The 19,413-nt window shown below is 39.3% G+C and overlaps 1 protein-coding gene across 1 annotated transcript; it reads right to left on the reverse strand.

The window, feature by feature from the left end:
• Positions 1-1,882: 1,882 nt before the first annotated feature.
• On the reverse strand, positions 1,883-18,884 carry LOC104072343 (ectonucleotide pyrophosphatase/phosphodiesterase family member 1-like; the record flags this gene model as incomplete). Its single annotated transcript, XM_009582429.1, has 11 exons — positions 1,883-2,396; positions 3,265-3,421; positions 4,148-4,280; positions 5,333-5,413; positions 6,271-6,406; positions 7,631-7,785; positions 10,549-10,600; positions 11,141-11,316; positions 14,292-14,379; positions 17,607-17,676; positions 18,757-18,884. Coding segments are annotated over 11 exons (1,344 nt in total), but the record flags the coding sequence as incomplete, so codon positions are not given.
• Between the last annotated feature and the right edge of the window lie 529 nt (positions 18,885-19,413).

Here is a 19,413-nt window from a genome sequence, read left to right on the forward strand (position 1 = left end):
TGAAGTCCAGGTAGACCATTAATAGCTTTCACAGTCACTCTCCCTTCCAAAATCCTCCCTAGGTCAAACCAGCAGTCATCTGCTTGAAGCCTATCTGTTCTATCTTTATCCAGGAGCTAGGCTAGCCCTGCCTCTTAACCAAAACTGGCGTTGCTTCACTTTCTGAAGACGTTAACATCTCCGTCATTTGCATGCAGGGGACAGTATTTGTTCTAAAAAAATTTAAGAACATCTTGACCATCTTTCTTCCTGCCTTACCCTTCCAATAATGAATGCAACTTCAACATTCCAGTTGAAGTTATCTTCAACTCAGAGTAGAGATTGAAGCAACCCCCTCCCCACCCCCAAACTTCCTGCCTTACCCTTCCAATAATGAATGCAACTTCAACCTTCCAGTTGAAGTTATCTTCAACTCAAAGAGTAGGGATTGAAGCAACCCCCTCCCCACCCCCAAAAAAAAGTGAAATAGTGCTCTATATCTGCACCAGTGTTTAACTAGCCAGTAGCATTTGGTACAGAAAGGGTCATGAACAGCATACTTCTGATGTTTTTATTGGTCATAGGCAACGTTACAAAGCAGTTACACTGAATAATGCTGTCACAGTCATATCATAATGTGAGGTTGCTACAACACATTTAAATTTCACACAGTGAAACTACTTTAGAGAAAAAAGTCATGCTTGTAACAGAAGATCAAGAAAATACATTTGGTTAAAAGAAAAAATGGTCCCAGGATTTCAGCCCGCTCAAACTGAAGTTAATGGAAAAGTCCACTGACTTCAGCAGGCTTTGAATCCAGCCTCCAACAGCCCCTGACCAAGCTGTAAGGTAAAACGCCTCTCTGCTTGGTCACAGGCTCTTCATTCTTCTAACATACTTGTGCGTGACGTATTTTCTTCTTTTTAGATGAGAAGAACATAAATGTGTAAATGACTATGCCAAACTTTATACATAACAGAGCCAATTTTGGCTCATCAGCTTTAGAGAGAGTGGAAGATTACAAAGGTTATAGCATGTCTACTGGAAAAGGAGGGAGTTCCTACACTCCTGAGTGCCTGTAGCAGCTGTTTGTGTAGCCTGAAAGCTTCCAAGAAAGCTCATTACATCCTTCAGAATTTGCATCTGGCAGTGTCTGCATTCAAAATGGGTAACTTATGCAAGCTGGAATTTGGATGATGTAGCACTAAGAACAGCTACAAATGCAGCTAGGATCTGGTCATTTGCTGCCAACGGACAACTGAATGGCCTATGGGCATTTACCGTAGTGATGAGATGTGCCATTAGAGAAGATCATCTTATCATTCTAACGAAGGCAACAATTATTGTCCAAAACTACCTTTTCTTGACAAAAATGGGATTTCAAAACCACAGCTGACAAAATCATGCACCAAATTGAGAAAGACATCTTTGCTTCAAGAAAGCAAAATCTTTTCATCAAATCTAAGTTTAGTTTGAAGTAAGATCATTATTTCTGGGAGCTCAGAGATCTTCCTGAATTAATTTCTTCTGATTTGCAGGTGACTTGATGCATCCTATACCTGCTTGTTCTGAGGATGCATATACAACATGCAAATTGTGCATCAAATTCTCCTTCAGTGTTGGAGACACCAGAGGGCAGCAACATACCAAGGCTTCCCAGCTAACAGAACTCCTTTAGCCAGGCGTCTTTTCCATGTTGGGGAAGCTTCAGTTACCAGCTAACCTCAGTATAGCTTCTCGCACCATAACACTGCATTATTTTATGAGACCCAAAGCTCAGAATGTAATTCATGCTTCAAGGAAAGCCGGAGTGAGAGGTGCTGTTTATATTTCAATGGTCACCAAGAATGTAGTTATCTCCCAGAATTGTATTTGCTAATTATCTACATTTTTAAAGTAGAATATTGATCACAACCCATGCTTTATAAACTTCTCCTTCTCCAGTGCATATAAAAGATAACATTTTTGTTCGTGTCTCAGACTATGAAGATCAAATGTTGTTAGCATTTAATAATGGACATGGTTCTACCACATTCAAGTGGGAATGACAGGAGCTGCCATCCTGTGTTACATACACAGTCCATCAGGAGTCCCTGAGATACAAATATGGCACCCACTCTCCTCCCTACTGGCATTTTGGTCAAGAGTTCTCAATAAATGTTCCAGCTTATTTTAAAAAAATGTTTTCATTAAAAACAGTCTATTTACAAATCAGTTGTGAAATGGATAACAACATTCCATAGGAAAAATCAGACCGTTTCAAAAGTTGGTAAATATGTTTTTAACTGTAAAATCTCAGATATCGGCTGTTTTCTGTCTTGATAGAAGCTGAGTCCAGTAAGTAATTCTATATCTCTGATCCGAGCTGTATGAAACTTCATTCTCTCTTCAACCCACGTGGACTCAGACTTGCCATCCTATTGGGACCAGAAGAAGAAAAAAAGGGGTTGTAAAACATCTTTTTTTTTTCCTGATATACATTTAATCAATTAGCAAAAGACATTTTGATACTTTATAAAGACAGAAAGCAGTAACTGTTGGACAACATCTAAGAAAGAGCACTGGATTATAAATAGTTATAAACTTGCCTGAATTTAGTACTTGCTCTTACTTCCTCAAGTATACAGAACTTGTAGCTGCACCAGTGGAAGTTGGTGATAAAGGGGAATGGCAGCTGAGGTCCAGCATCTATCTACCATCTCTGATAAAACTATTTCTGAGAGCTGTGCCTGACTTGGGCAGTGACTTGTGCAATCCTTCACTGTAGGTTAGGTCTACACACTTTCCATGCTTTGTTCTGGTTTACATGGAGTGCAGCTACGTGCATTCTCATCACAATACCAAGGTACCTGAACTAGAAGCAACGAATGCTCTTCAGGAACATCTGTGTCTTCTCCTTTTGGGTATGCATTTGGCCTAGCACTGACCTTTCTTTGTGAATGACTCATCTTCTCCTACAAGCTCTTCATCCTTCTCAGCTGTTGACTGGATATTTGCGCTACAGAAGTCTACGTATGTAACACACTGATGGTCTCAACATACTCTGACTCTACCCCACTAGCTACAAGTTTTGCTCTTTGATCAGGGAACTTCTATTTCCACATTTGAGCATATATACATATACATAACAACATAATTCTGTTTACAAAAATATTGTCTTCTCTCAAGATGATCATGACAGACTGTACCATTTTTACAGTCTTTAACTAGTTAATCACTGATATCCAAGCAAAACAAGCTCAAGCCTGACTTCAGATGTTTAGGGGGACAGAATAGGCTACTTACTGCACAGCTTTCACTGTTGTCTTCTCTGTGAGGTACAATGAAAGACAAGGCATCTAGAGCCCCTTCACACTCCAGAGGAGTTTCAGAAGTATTTTTACAACTAGTCAGCACAATGAAGAAGTGAGTTGGAACTGGAACTTCTGAATTACTGGGGTGTCTGAAACACAAAAGATCTTTCTGTAAATCCACCAAATCATAGTTGCACAAAGAACAAATGACAGCAATCAGCTATATCAATTTTACATATCAATTTTAGCCATTCACCTATTTAGCCCAAAGAAAACTTATGCCTGGAAGGAAAATTCCAGATTATTGTTTTGCAAATCAAGTTTGGCTTGTAGGCTGATCTAAGTAACAAGTTTGATGAGGTATAACAACAAACTGATTTATCATAAAGATGTGTAAGAATCCAGAGTAGATGGAGAGCTCAGCCCAAGCCCAAAAAACCATCTGCCTGCTGGCTTGAACCAATTTTGCTAACTAGTGTATTTGTACTCACAACTTTGTACTGGAACACTGCCAGCTCAGGAAGTGTCAACCATGACACCAGGGATAAGCCCCTGCCTCATCCACTCCTACAGGCAATGTCATAAGATTTCAGGCTAGCGGACATTCCTCCACATGCAACTGCTTCTCTTACACTTCACCTTCAGTTTTTAGGATGACACGTTTTGAGGGTGCATTTTCTCTTTGTGCTTGTTGCTTATTTCTTAGCTTTAAACTTCTGTATCTGCTTAGGGCCATTTGACTGTCTCTCTGAACTGATATAACCTCCCAATGGCCCATCTCCGCAAGATGCTTTCCTTGATAACAAGGATCATAATTAATTTTTGACCACTAATGGAAAAAAGAAACAAAGGATTAGAACGTGAAAGGTTCCCACCTTTTCACCTTTTCTGGGGTATCATAGAGCCCATCAGAGTCATAATCAAACACAGGACCACTGACTACATTGACACCGCTCCTGGCTGCAGCGTATTCAGGTAGCAGGTACTGATGGAAGTAGTTCCATAACACTGAAACACAGTAATGGAAGTGGGAAACAATCTCCAAGGTAGAAACTGTTAAAACAACTCTGCAGAGTCTTCAGTGGAGTATAAACAGACATGATAAGCTAGGAAAATAATAAATTATACAGGTGTTTACAGTTTTTAAGGGTTGCATCTAATTGAGCAGCAGCAGCATGCACTGCAGTATCTCCTAGCATTGTGGTGTCACAGGCACCCTAACCACAAACCTGACTGAGGCTATTTCCTTGTGGCCTTGGGTTTCTTTCCTTGGAAACCAAGTCACGGAGAGGCTAGAGGAGGGAAGGTGAGAGAAGACCATGCCTGCCTGTGTCTTGCCCCACTATAAAGTTGGCCTGGCTAGCTTGTACACCCACACCTATGAGCTGGGAAGTATCCTACTGATACGATATTTTTTATTACAGTTAAGAGTTGACCACTATTCCATTACAAGACAGGACATCTCTTTTGTCCAGAGGAAGTGCCATAGTTATCCTTCTTTTTTACCAGCAATATGCTTAATCTCCCTCAGCCAACCATCTTGTGTTCCCTCTCACCCAGGAAAGTCCAGGTCTTCATATCTTTTCTACTAGAGACACGATTATCTTACTGTTTCCTTAGTAATTGAGACCCTAGATTCCTGCCTGGAAACTCATCTGAGTTTAGAAGACATTCCTAAACTGGAAATGAATTTAACTCACATAATTATATATAGTGTCTGGGTTCTCTAGAAGATATTCAGTATAAAACCCTGTTTAGGGAGGTAGGAAAATGCAAACAAAAGTGTCAGACATTAAATGGAGACACTTATACTATGATCCCATGTAATGAGCCAGTTGATTAGGAATCATAAGCTCACAACAGTGGACCTTTTTCACAAGAGTGATAATCCTATTTCAAGGAACTTTTCATTGAGGTAAGAAGCCCACAGTTCGGGGAGGTCTTATTTTACAGAGGCAGCTGAACCAGGGATCATTTGCATGGTTTGGAAGCAAGCAAAAAAATCAGCAGTCTTTCTTATATTCAACTGTGCGCACAAAATATGCATACAAATAAAATACCTTTAAATGCAGGATACATTGGCACAATGTTGCTGGTAAGCAAGGCATCATAGTGAGGTTTCTTTGCATCTGTCATAAAATCTAAAATAAAAGAGCAATTCATTACTTGGATTTGTTACTTTAAACTTGCATTTTCATGCTTTTAAAGATTGGTGTAATAACACTAAGGTGGAGCTGACCTAACCTCACTTTCCAAAGCTGATGTGGGTCTAAATGCTAACTTCAGTACATGCTGGATCCCATCCAAAATAAACAATCTTATAAGCAGCAGCAGTAATTGCACTTGTCAGATACACAGTGGACAAATGTTCGTGAGATTTAAAAATATCAGAACAGAGTTTTGATTTGTGGGGAAGGGAATAAAATTCTCTTCATGAGTGTCAGGCCAACTTGTTCCAACTGCAGAATCTATGCATAAAAATAGAAGCTCTGCTGGAACTTTGCAAATTACACTTGATGTGGATGGTTAAATAACTTACTACTCGGTACTTTATGCAGTAAGGTCAATGTAAAATGCTCAACTTAAGGCAGAGCTCCATGCACCCCAGCTGGTCATTGACACAGAGGGCGACACCCCCTCCTTGTCTCCCCTGCCTGTCCTTCCTAAAGAGCCTGTATCCTTCCATTACAACCCTCCAGTCATAGAAGCCATCCCACCACATCTCCATGACGCCAGTAAGATCATAGGCCTGCAAGTGTGCGCACGTCTCAAGCTCCTCTTGTTTATTGCCTATGCTACGTGCGTTTGCATAGAGGCATTTAATGTCAAACAAAAACAAAATGTTTTTCTTTCTCATATGCTGAAGTGAACTGCAACAATTCAGCAACTACTGTTCCATACTGTGTTTAATTATCAAGAACATCTATAAAAGACTACATCTACTACGTTGCAAATTATTTAAATCGGATATGCTGTACAATGAAGGCAATGTACTTACCTGGAGGAGAAAGGAATCCGTAAGTTAGGTGAGGATGATTGTTGTAAAACAAACATGTCTGGTTATGATTAAAAGAAATACGAACATCCTTGTGTAAACAGCTGGAGATATCTTCTGTAGCAGAAACCCATTTGTCCTATTGAACAAGAAGAACAAGAAGAACAAGAAGAAAGTATCATTGGTAAAATGGATAGCTGACTTACAATAATTCTTACAATAATTACTTACAAGTATAGGGGCCTGCAGAACTCTAAGTATTTAGCTGCAACTGCCTTTAATGGTGTGGAGGGACTTAAATAATATGCAAGAATTGTTCCTCTTTTGTCAGTGGAAAACAAGCCCTCCTGTCCATTTCATATATTTTGGAAATAAAGTGAACAGAACTGCAGCATTTTACTTGAGTTGAGAATAACATCTCCCAAAAGATAACCTAGAGGAGCCCGTTAAGATAACCTGATCTACTGTAAAAGTACTTGTTCATTCAGACTAGGAATCAGAGGCAGCCGGATGTGTTGTTAGCCATCTCTCTCCACTGGGCCACTTGTTACAGTAACTAGTTGCTTCATGCCACTAACTTCAAAATATTTAGGATCACACAAACTTTGCTGGAGTTTAGTTAAATTTAATTATAACAGTCATTCTTTAAAACCTATGATTCCCAGATAATCAAACTAAAAAGCATCCTCTACTGTCCTAATTCCTTTTAAGCATGATGTGGCTTCTAAATTTTCCCTGAATGTGAAAGGCCAGCTTGAAAAAACTTCCATTCACAAGATCTATGCTCTGCATGAACATGTGCATCTCAGCATAGGGTTCAGGACAGCAAGGATGAGATTTATCTCCATTGACCTCTTTTTTCCCCCCAATCAGGATCATTTTCTGAGAGAAGGATCGGATCAGGGCATGAATGGTTCACGACAGTCCAGAGATTATTTTTTCAAAAGGATCCTGCCACATTACAAACACTGCTTTAAGAGCACAAAACCCGTGTTGAGACCAGACTTCAAGGACAGCACTGGCAGACTGCTATAGCAGACCTACACTGCCAAGCAGTAAGCCAGTGCAGACTCATAGGGCTTCGATATCAATGGCAATGGGCTCCTCACTTCCTGGTGGATCTGCTCACTCTGGAGGCAAAACTGCAGCTCACTCTGAGAAACAGGAAAGACTCAAAGCCAATCCTTATTAATATAGGAAAGTGAAAAAAAGCTCACACAAAATCCCTCTTTTTATTTCATGTGGCTCTATTTAGTTCCCTGGGAGATAATATCATGAGCAGACCTAATAAGTGTTCAGGAATATCCAGCATTCAAGCTTTTTACCTTTCAAGGTTGCTTCTAACCTTTCTTCATATACTTACATCTTTGTTAACAGTGTACGCGCTCCACAGAGACATCCTGTAGTCCTTGCTGTACCCACTAACATAGCGGCAATGGTAAAGGAGGCAGTAATTATGTCTCTTCTGCAGAACCCTGGGCCGTCCGTAGGGTAAAGTAAGTTTCTCTATCTTCTTAACTGCAGCAGAAATAGTGCTTGTTACATTTCAGTCAATACTGGTTGTTAAGCATCTTCCTCTTATACACCTAAGGTTGCCCCAATTTCCAATTGTCAAACAGAGAAGTCACAGTAACGGAACAAAAAATTTTTCATTCTTATATCAAAGGTGTAGCTTCTATGCTAAGGCAATAAATTAAATCACAAAGCCAGTATAAAGCAATCATTTAACTTATACTGTACAAATTAAGTTTATATTTAAAACAAAACATTTTGCCATTTAAAACAGGAGATGGATCTAAGTTGCAAAGTTAAAGTCTTTGTTGACTTTGTGTTTCAATTTAAATATATAAATGTGGGATCTGCTTCTACATAACATTTAGATGGAACAGTAACCAATTGTGGTGATTTGAAATCTGCTGAGGGGACTATTTTAGTAGAAACCATAAAGTCATATGTGAAAGTGACATTTAAAGGACTAAGAAATATAGAGATCTAAATAAACGATACAGTGAAGTACTGGTTGGATTTTCAGATGTACAAGGACTCGCTTTATAATGAGTGGGATAGTCACAAAACCTTCCTTCTCCCTCTCTCTCATGGACCACATCTCTTTAGAAAGTTTGTATACAGACTAAGTTATCTCCAAATGTTTTATGTATGATACTGCACAGGGTTTTTGGCATTGCCTGTTTATTGGCCAACTACTGCATCCAATGGAAGAGTAAAGACTTTCCTTTAAAACTGTATCAGAAAGAAGCTAAGTGGGATCAGCAGAGGGTAAGTCATTAGACAGAAGCTGAAAAGTAAAGCAGAGTTAGCAACAACTTTAGAGTCAACACCATTTTTCTTAAAGAAAAAACAAAGACATAACAAAACTGAGCCATAAGAAACACATGCCCTTGCAATCATCTGCTGCAGTCAAATGTCAGCAGAAAGTTTCAGTTTTTAACCCCTAAGGTAAACTTCAAGTTCATCAAAACATTGAATATTTAAATTTTTGCCAACTGGAAACAAACAAAAATAAGGTTTTCAAGTTTCGAGTTCTCTGATGTAAAATAAAAACTGAGGAAAACTAGCATATCATGGAGATATTTTAAAATAACAAAAATATTACTTTGCTATTGAAAATGCAAGTGTTTTCAATCATTATATGACTGGAATTATAAAGAAGGCGTCAAAGTATATTTTCCATTAAATAGGTCACTACCATCCACAAATTATGGAGAACTACAATTTCAAGTCAACTGTTTTAAATGGGGAAAAAAATTGAGCAATGAATGCTGCAGTTTTCTTCCCACAGTAATTCCACAACAGAAAAAAATGTCATGATTATAACATTTATTTCTCCACCCATGAGGGAAAAGGCAAACAATTCACATTTTTTTCATAAAACTAAAAAAGCAGTTAATATTTTGTTGTTCTTACAGGCTGTCAAGTTATGACAATCAGTGAGAGAATATGCAAACTGAGGTAACTAATAAACTCTAAATAGTCTTAAGGAGCATCTACGCTGGTTACTAGAATTCATTCATCTGTGATAATGCTTTTTATATCTGATTAATAAGTGCCTAATTCATACAATTTATAAGGAAATTACTGCTATTAAGACCAGTGCTAAGCCAGGTCTCACTGATAATCCCAGCCAAAATCCTACTGTTTCAAAAATGAAGGTTTAGAGCCTTAGGTTCCTATTTCTACAAAACGGAACTGAAATAGGTTACGTGCCTGGCCTCGCCATATTTCTTCGAAGCCGGGTTCAGCAAGGCGCTCGGGCGTCCACCTACACGTTAGCAGAGTGTGTTTCAGTGAAACCACTCACATGCTTAGGGGAAAGCACACCGCATTGTACTAACTGGATTTCACTTTGTGGCTCTCATGAGAGTTACAATACTGACAGAGTTATTTTAAAAGGGTTCTGGGACACATTTTAAAAAGATGCCCTGTCGTTAGTGGAAAAGATTCAAGAAAGCTCTATCCGCTCTTTGTGCCAGGACAAACTACACAAACCAACAGAAGCCTTAAATTAGCCCTGAATAAGCAGCAAGTACTGGATCCTGCCTATAACTGGCATTTAAGTCCAGTTCTTAATAGTGAGCTACAGCGGAGTGTCGCCAAATAGAGTTTATTTGCATAAGAAACAAGGTTTCATGAACACACACGAGGCAGGGTCTCTATCAGCCTATTTCTCTTTCTGACAGCCTAATCATCTTGATTTCATCTTTTAAGGTATTAGCACCAAAGGCTACATTCCATTTCGACTTACGGTTTTCATGATTTACTTGTTGTCTTACCTGCTTCATGCTCAAAATAGTTTATTTTGTTTCACGAGTCATGAGCACGTCTACAGCCTTGCAAACTGCAGCTGAAACATGGCACGTATATGTCCAAAGAATGTAACAACCCGACCCTGTACCCCTTATGCTTCATTAAAAGTATGCTGCCATCGTGATGTCGGTATTTGCAAGGATTTCTTATCAGATACTTCCCCATACACTGCTTTTGCTTCCCATTCTGGAATGCTCATTACTTCAGTGCTAGAAAATTCAAAAATACCAGATAATGCATGTGCCATGAAGACACATGTATAAGGACACACATTTGAGAACAAATGGTTCAGTAGGACTGTGTTTGAAAACCTCAGAACTGTAGACCCAGCGAGTATGTCAAAGAATTTTTACCTCATGTACTTGAGATTTGCTCAGAAGTTCAGTCAAACATTTTATATTTTTAATAATGCTTACGTTTTTGTTATAATTTTATATTAGTATCTAAAGTTCTTACCTTCTGTTTCAGTGAGATTTAAACGCTGATGAAAATCCCTTATTGGCAAGCCCTATAATTATAAAGCAATACCAGTGAGATTCTACTAAGTGTTCTACAAAGCATATTATGAGCCACTACTACACTTAAAGTGCCGAATGTAACATCTGCCTTGCAAGTTACCCCTATACAGAACTCACTGACATGTACTGGAGAGGGGCTACGGAGAATTTGCAGGAACAAATTGTTTTTGCCACAAGCAAATCTACAGCCTTGAAAACCACAGCCCAAACACACAACATTCACAGAAGAGAAATTTCAACATAATTAAGTGAAGCAAGCAAGAACTGAACGCTTTCCCCATCATAGCTTGCTTCCGTGGCATCTTCCAGGGTCTTCGGAGCTGAATATGACTTTACATAAGCAAACTGCAAAAATGAATATACAAATACAGGCTAGTACCCACTAATCCCTGGCAAGATTTGATTTTGAAACCAATAGTAGGGGACTGCAAAACTAGCAGGTAAAGATAAACACTGGAGAATTCAGAGTTTCACTCTTTGAATACAACACAGATGTCTGCCTCCACAGCTTTAACCATTTCAGTATTTACCCCTGTCCTGCAGGAGCAGCCAAGGCTCACTGAAAAGGCTCTTTGTCCCACCACAGAGCATTCAGAAGGATGGCTTGTTTCTTTGGGATGGTGGGGAGTGTAAACAGGGTTCCTTAAAAGATGATTTAGGCGTCCATGAGTTCCGTTGTTTGGGGCTGGTTTCAAATCAAGCAAATCTATGAAAGAATGCAAGTGATATTAACAGGATGAGAAAGACTGTAATACACTGCTGCTTGTACTGTGATAACAAGTATGGGTGAGTCAATAAAGCTGCACTGTTGCTGCTCATAACCCAAAAGAGAAAGCAATGTAACCCCTTTAGAAGGAAGCACACGCGTTCTTAGCTAGGGCTCAGGATGGTATTAGTCTGCTTGTAAAGAGGGACAGAACAAGTGCAAAAAATGACAGTGGCTTACATCTGAGGGGAAGTGAACCTGCAGCACCCAAACTTGCAGTGAGGGATAAAACGGTAATTTCAAACACATGAAGCTAGTGACTACATAACATTGCAGCTTTAGGGAATAAGTTTGGGAGCTTTTTTTTTTTTAAATTTATCTGGAAATTAAATACATAAGCTTCAGTTAATAAGCATCACTAAAGGCTAAAGCCACAAAAGAACCTAGACAGAACATAGGTTCTGCCCACCAATACTCAGAGACACTTCACACACCTTCAAAATACTGAATAGATCAAGCCCTATTTCATGCTTAATCCTCGCTAGCATTCATAGATTTGTTGTTCCTCCACCTAACTCGTACCGAATCTATGAAATAAGATATTTTCAAAACATAGCAGGTGATGAGACACACTTGTATCCAAAAAGTATCCAAAAGCTTGGTGTCTAGATCACTCACCTGGAGCACAAGAGTTAGAGCTGAACTTCCCTGCCTACCTGGGGAACTGAACACATTTCTCCCAGCACTATGCCACTCAGGTACACTTCATCCCTCCAGATGAAGCTGTTTTGCTTTGCAAAGAAGAATAAAACCACCTTTCTAATCCTAGCAGTCCCTCACACATCACACAAAGCAGTGAAAAACCAAATCGGAACCAGTCCCAGAACTCAGGTCCCCACTTCAACAGCTAATTACACTGTTATGTTCCTACTATTTTAAGCGGAGTATCCAGGAATTCACAACACCCCAGAAATCCCCAAGCCTGGGGATTTGAACACCTTGGAAAACATGAGTTAAAAATTCCCAGTTCAGACAAGACAATTAGTTGTACATATCTGGTTCTCATGCTTTAAGTGCTCAGATATTGGACAAATGGGAGACAGTCTCTCTTCTCTGGCTGCACTTTGCAAGAAGGTGCAGTCAGGCACCTCCATGAGAAACCCTAGAGACCCAAAGGACAAGTGAAAAAAGATGCCTTTCTGCAGTCCAGAAGACACCTAAGCTCTGGGCAAGGAAAAGGTTGAATAAGTCACCTCACTTCATTTTCTATCTGAAAGTTAATGCGCTGGCTTTTGCACACCCTATTCTTCTGATTCTTTCCATGCAGGATGGAGGAAATCTAGACCTCAATAACTGCACTTAAACCATCTGATCTGTCACTGAACTTGCTTCACTGAGATGGCAGTAAGGACCCTCCTACCCCTCCCATGCAGCATACACAGATAGATCGGGGGGGCACAAGAAGGTGGTTCAAGATCAACCATGGCATGAGAAGACCGCAAAGCATACAAGGCTGTGAGAGACACGCTTCCTGACAATGGCCTGTTTCCTATTCCAGCAAAGAATTTAAACACATGGTTTAAATGTGGTATACCTGAATATCGCCACTGATCTCAAGCATGCGCACTGCTCCCGTTAAGTGTTTTCTGGATCAAACCCTTTGGTAACACTTTGTCTCTCAGAGATGCAGATGTTAGAGCAAGTATAGATCCTGGCAAGAGAGAGAAGTAGGCAGGAAATAATGGAAAACAGGTGAAGACCTCAAGGGGAATAAATGAGCAGGAAGTGGTAGAACTAGTGATAGACTTCTGGAGAAACCATGAAATACAGAACAAAGGAGAAGGGACAAAGGAACAAGGAATCACAGTAACATTGTGTTTGAAAGGGGGGAAAAAAAGCAGGGCCGCAAGGTGTCCAATTTTCAGAAAGAAACACCACTTCTCTGGTGCAGTGTACTGTACAGTGTCAGAAAATAAAGTGAAGAATATCTGCATATGGAGTGTGCTGTCTGCGATCCTCAGATACAGAAGCAGACTGCATGGCACAGAAATCAATCATGAATTCTAGAGTGACACCATAGAGGCGTGAGAAACAGGAAACCTGACTATTGCAGAGACAACTTGCCCTAGAGCGAGACTCCAAAGCAATTGCACTACAGACTAACAAGACAGTTGCAGTCCAGCAAAAGACCAAAAAAAAGTATATTTGAAACACTTGTTGTATTAGACAATGAGAATGGACAGGGAAACATCCAAATCTAGTATTAAAACATACAATACATAAATTGAACAAGTGACACATACAATGATGAATTTGGGAGGAGGTTTATTATATGATTCAAGTAAACAAAAATAAAAAAATCTAAATTTTATCCGAATTAAAAACCTGTTTATATCAAGTAACTAAAATTAAAAATATGGTAAAGGAAAACAACAAATAAGAAAACACATGACATAATACAAGGAATTGTTCGAGTGCATAAAAAGCAGAGGGGGTGAATAACTCAGGCTTTCTGGAAATGAGCTGCCTGGCAGCTGCACCCATACCCATTACTATGCTTGTCATTTATTGTTCTGTCTGAATACGGTCACCTGAGTGATTAATCTGATAAAGCCTCTAGTTAGATTGAGAGAGAAATATCCCTTCTTCTTAATGGTAGAGAGATTGTGAAGTAGTCAGTTTTAATAGTGGTGAGTCAAAGCGCCAGCTCTGGAGCAGCCAGAGGAACACACAGAACGATCAGTGAAAAGGAGAGATACAAGGTGGCCTGACCAGTAGATCATAAACAGCCGTTAGTTGTTTAGAAGCTGGACCTTTCTCAGAAAAAACAAACAGCTTTTTATTAGTGAAAATCAGCAGCAAGTCTTAAGGACAAATTTCTAAGGACATTTTAAAATCTGTTATTAGAAGATTTACAATGCCCAAAAGATACTGTATTTTACTGAGCAAAGATGACCCCCATCAATTGTACTTACCACACATTAAATTATATACTTCAATGTTTTCAAATGGATCAACTTGAGTACGAAACTTGAATCCTGGTCCAAACCCAATAAAGATAGCCTAGGATTTACAGAGAAAAGTAAAGAGGAACTCTGTTTAAGACAAGTTTAAATGGAAAATATCTTCAAACTTAGAGAGCATTTTCTTCCAGGAACTTGCTATTTAGTTTACCAACATAGCATGAATCAAGTCAAGAGCATGTTTTCTTAAAAAAAAAGTAAACGTATAAGAATGATTTTAAAAAGTAGTAAAAGAGTATTAGGAAACCCGATTCTGTCTCATTATTGCCTTTAAAAAGTTGCCGTCAGCCATTTATGAAGTCCTTTGCTCTTCTCTGCTTTTGAAGAAGTTAAATTAATTTTCTTAAATGCTTTAAGAGATTTACTGGAAACGTTGAGCCAAAACCACCACATTTCATACCCTGTAAACAATTTGGAAGCTTTTAACTTAAGGCTATAAAAACATCTGTTGGTAGCAATGTTTTAAATGGTTTAAGCAATGGCAGGATCCTAGGCTTCTACGCCTGGTTTGCAGCTGTTCTTTCTGCCTTCTCCTTGCACCACTTCCTGAGCTGTACTGGCACAAGCTATTGTGTAGCCATACAGTGAACCTGATCCAGGAACGCAGCCAGCTCAGAAAACTTTCTTTTTTCCTACTGGCTCTTTTCCTTCTCGTTCAGTTCCCCGACCTACTTAACTCTGCAGCCACGTAAAGCTTACACTAGCACAGAGCGGGGTTTGCTGCAGGACTAAGAACAAGACGACAAGGGCAGCAAATGCTTAAACTCAACTGCTGCCAAGAAGATTGGTTTTAAACTTGCCCTGAGATATTCAGCGTATTTTTAATTAAGTGAAACAGATTGCACCCATCTGTGGTATCAAGATACTGAATGAGTGATGGATGCTTTGCACTCTATAGCATCTTGCTGGGTAAGATCTCAAAGCTCTTTGCAAACAACGCAATTGTCTCAGATTTCATAGCTGTGTGGCAAAAATAGAGGCTAAAAACTCAACTCTAACTTCTTTTTTGAGATTAAAGCATAAGGCAGGCTGTCATTCTGTAGTTGTTGATACTAAAATCTGTAGGCTAATAATTTACTTAACAAGCCTAATTTGAACCAGATGAAGCAGGAACATGCTACCTCTTTTCTGTTGAACTAGTTAACTACACAGTATGAAATTTACGCTGCTATAATGTGTGCTGTTAGCCACAAAAGGATAAGTTGTATCTGTTTTAAGACCAATTAGGGATGCTATGAACTGGCAATCCCAAATCTGACAAAAAGTTTGAATCGAGTCAACCTACTGAAAAAAATTTACACAGTAAACTGTAGCAGAGAGAATATACTAAGCTGGTATTTGGCATCATATGGCCTTGCTGGTTGTAAGCCATTACTATCAACAGTATCAAAACCTATCAACAGGTTTTCCATTGTCAAATCGGGGAAGAAGAGTAGGTCTGGAAGGGTAAACTGATACAAAATTAACAGAGGTTTTGGCTAACAGTTTTTAAAAATCAGTTTGATGCCAAGACTATGTAATTCCACAACACATGAAAAATAAGGCTTTTAAGAGAAATCTATGCTTTCTCTTGGACTACATGGGTCTTTTAATAAAACATGTTTTCAGTAATTTTTTGAATACAGGGTTCTCTCTTTATAGATGTGTTTAAACATATTCACTGTAATAGTACCGGGTACCTCACAACTGTTAGTGGATTTTATCCTGAAAATAGCTTTTTGAAATTAATAGTATTGCCTTTCATTTTATTGATAGCAGAAACTAAAGCAGAGGATAGGTTAACTGACTTCCCCAAATTAGATGCAGCTGACTAAGGATCTGATTTCCTGTTTCCCTATGATCGCTTCCCATTTCTCATTAAAGAGAAGAATTTAGGGACTCTCCTTATTTTAAACATGACTGACATGCTCTTTCCTGAACAGACTACCTCAAAACAGTGATACATAGTCTATCATGACACAATAGAATTAGAGTTGAGAGATCATTTAGTCAACTTTTGCAAAAGACGGAAGCAGAAGTAATTATGTTATTTCTGAAAGATGCTTGTCTGACCAGTCGTTAGGTAATTCCTGTGGTGGAAGCTCCACAGACTTCCAGGGCAAACTGTTGTACTCGTTAATGGTTAAAACAGTTTTCTAATAACCAAATTAACTCTTCTTTACCGCAGTTTAAGCCTGCTACTTCTGTTCTTAGGCACCCCCGACAACAAAGAATGGACTACCCTTACAGACCAGGGGACTGGCTGGCTCGGGAACAGCTTTGCTTACAAGGGCCTGGGTGACACAGCGGACGGCAAGCCGAACATCAGCCAGCAGCACACCCTGGCAGCAGGGGCAGCCAACAGCATCCCATGCTGTATAAAACAGAAGCTCAACCAGCAGGTTGAGGGAAGGGATTATCCATCTCTGCTCAGCATTTCTTTAGGCCACAGCAGGATACTCCACCTCCAGCGTAAGAATGACATCAACAAACAATCACTGCAAATTCAGTGGAGGGCCCCCAAGGTGGCTGGGGGCTGAAGCTCTTGCCCTGTAAAGTGGAACAGGCCTTGTTCAGCACGGAGAAGAGACTGCTTCAGGAGGACCTAACAGCAGTCCCCCAGTACCTGCAAGGAGGTCATCAAGGAGATAGAGCCATGCTCTTCAGTAGCCATACTACACAGTAGGAGGCAGAGAGACAACAGGCATAAATTGAAACGAGAAAGGTTCTGGCTGGCTATAACTAAACACATTTACACCATGAGGACAGTCAGGCAGTGGAATGGATTGGTTAGAAGTTGTGGAGCCTCTGCCCTTGGCAGTTTTGAAGGTGCAACTGCATAAAGCCTTGAGTAAACTGGTCTGATCTCACAGCTGACTCTGTTTTGAGTTGGAGGTGGAACTAGAGACCTCCCACAGTCCCTTCCAATCTGCATTCTCTTATGATCTACAGTTACTGTATTTGAGGATTTGATGAGATAAGTTTTCTTTTCCTGCTTTTAATGTTACATCAAAACAACTTGGCACAACTTTATACTCTTACCAGCACAGTGAAATCTCTGGGGTAAGTCCTGTTGGGTTTTTGCCCGACTCTTTAAGACAATGGAATCCCACCCAGTGTGGGTTACCCAGCACATCACAAAAGCAATCATACAAATGCTTGATTTCTTTAATTGCAGATGGAATAGTAACACAGATCTTAAAAAAAAAAAATCTCAACACCCAGCAACCACAACTCAGAAATAGAAGGAGCTAAAAATAAGAGCTAGCATAAGTTTCCAAGTCTCACCTGCATACTGGGGAAGCGATTGTCTGAGCCATGAAATCCACCTATGCAGCTTTTAATCTCAAGCGGTTTCCTATTAAAAATTCACAGTTTATATAACTCACACTTTACGAATGGTATCAGTATCAAATACATTCAGTGATGCATTGTTTACTTGTCTATTTAAAGATTTTTAGAGGCTTGTGCATAGGGAATAGAAAGTCTTTAAGCTCTGGAAGAGAATGCCTTTAAAATCAGAATGATAGTTTTCTCTGCAAATGTTATCCCTTTGGAATTCTCAAGGGTCCATCACAGTCATTTATCAAATGACATATGAACAAAATGTTTGTTCTCAGGATAAGAGATTTTCACTTCACTGTCGTTTGGGTAACAGAACTTTACAGTACTTGTTATAACTAGTTTCTTAAGGGTTTTTTTTACATTTTTTATTAAAAAACAAACAACGTAATTTAGAGCATTCAGCTGGGCATCTTACAGTCTAATAAAACCAAATCTGCAGCATATGCCAGGTCAATACATATTATTTAAACATGTATAGTTCTAGTAACCCAAACCTGATTTTCATGACTTGCACACGTTTACAGTGTTATACAACAGGACTTACTGAATACATGGACTGAAAAACTCTTTCATGATGAAAGCCCTGGAGTATCAGAGGTGTTCAAAATTGTATTATTATAGCAGATGCCATTATTCTGGGAGTTGTAAATTCATTGGTCTCAACATGTAAGGTAATTAACAACAGTGGGTTCAGTAAGTTCAATGTATGCCAGTGGATCGCTCACAAGACTGATTCAACCAAGTAGTTATGCACACGCTTAGCTTTCATGACTCACTTTGGAAACTCCTAAAGCATGGCAAGATGTGCTCAAGTGTCTGGCAACGGGGACCTTAGCGTCACAAAGCCTGCCACTACCTGCATGCTCAGCAGGGAGAGTATCTATAGCTGCCAGTTTAGAATTGAGCCTCCTCAGGCCAGCAAAAACTGTAGAGAAAAGCACGCATTGTTTCTTTGCAGTATCCCTTTGCTATGACAAACAAGAACACCAGGCTCCAATAGCTATCATTGAATTCTAAGCATCTGGAAGAGAAAAGCTATGAGAAAACAAGAAATTATTTGCTGTATAATCAAGTACTGAAAACTGTAACTTACCGAGCAAGCTGCCATTGGGAGTCTAAATAAAAGTGCAATGGTTCAATCCGGTCGTTATAAGAATAATGGAAACGCTTGGGTAGCAGCTGTTTCATATAAGCTTTGAAAGGCTGATTTGGTTCTATGCACTGAAATGTTTAAATTAAAATATAAAATGTACATTTCACCAAACTTTTGCTCATGTCATGCACAGTTCTTATAAAGCACTTCAGTTGCAAAGGGTCTGCAATAACTTCCACTAAGGACAATGGGACTCCATCAGGTTTGGAGTCATATGGTCTGGGACATAAATATTAATAACTAGTTAAATAACAAATACTCACTGGTTTTGCATTCAATAGTTATCAGAAGAGTATTTATATTGGATTATGGATATAACTTACTCTTTTTTTTTTTCTTACAGTCTACAATTATACAGAACCAAACAGTACTGCTTAGAATTAATAAAGAATTACACAGAGACATGAACATCATGATACTTTCAAGTGGTAGGAGACTATCCAGTGCAACAATTCTACAGCTCTGTAATACAGAAAGTAACAGACATTCAAAGGTTTTTTAGATTGGTCACTCAGGGACAAGTAGATTTTTCCACCAACTAAGATCCATTCATGATAAAAAAAAAACACAATACTGCCCCGCCCACCCCCTACCCCC

This window comes from Fulmarus glacialis, unplaced genomic scaffold, assembly GCF_000690835.1.
Source record: "Fulmarus glacialis isolate BGI_N327 unplaced genomic scaffold, ASM69083v1 scaffold16487, whole genome shotgun sequence".
Classification (NCBI taxonomy): Eukaryota; Metazoa; Chordata; class Aves; order Procellariiformes; family Procellariidae; genus Fulmarus; species Fulmarus glacialis.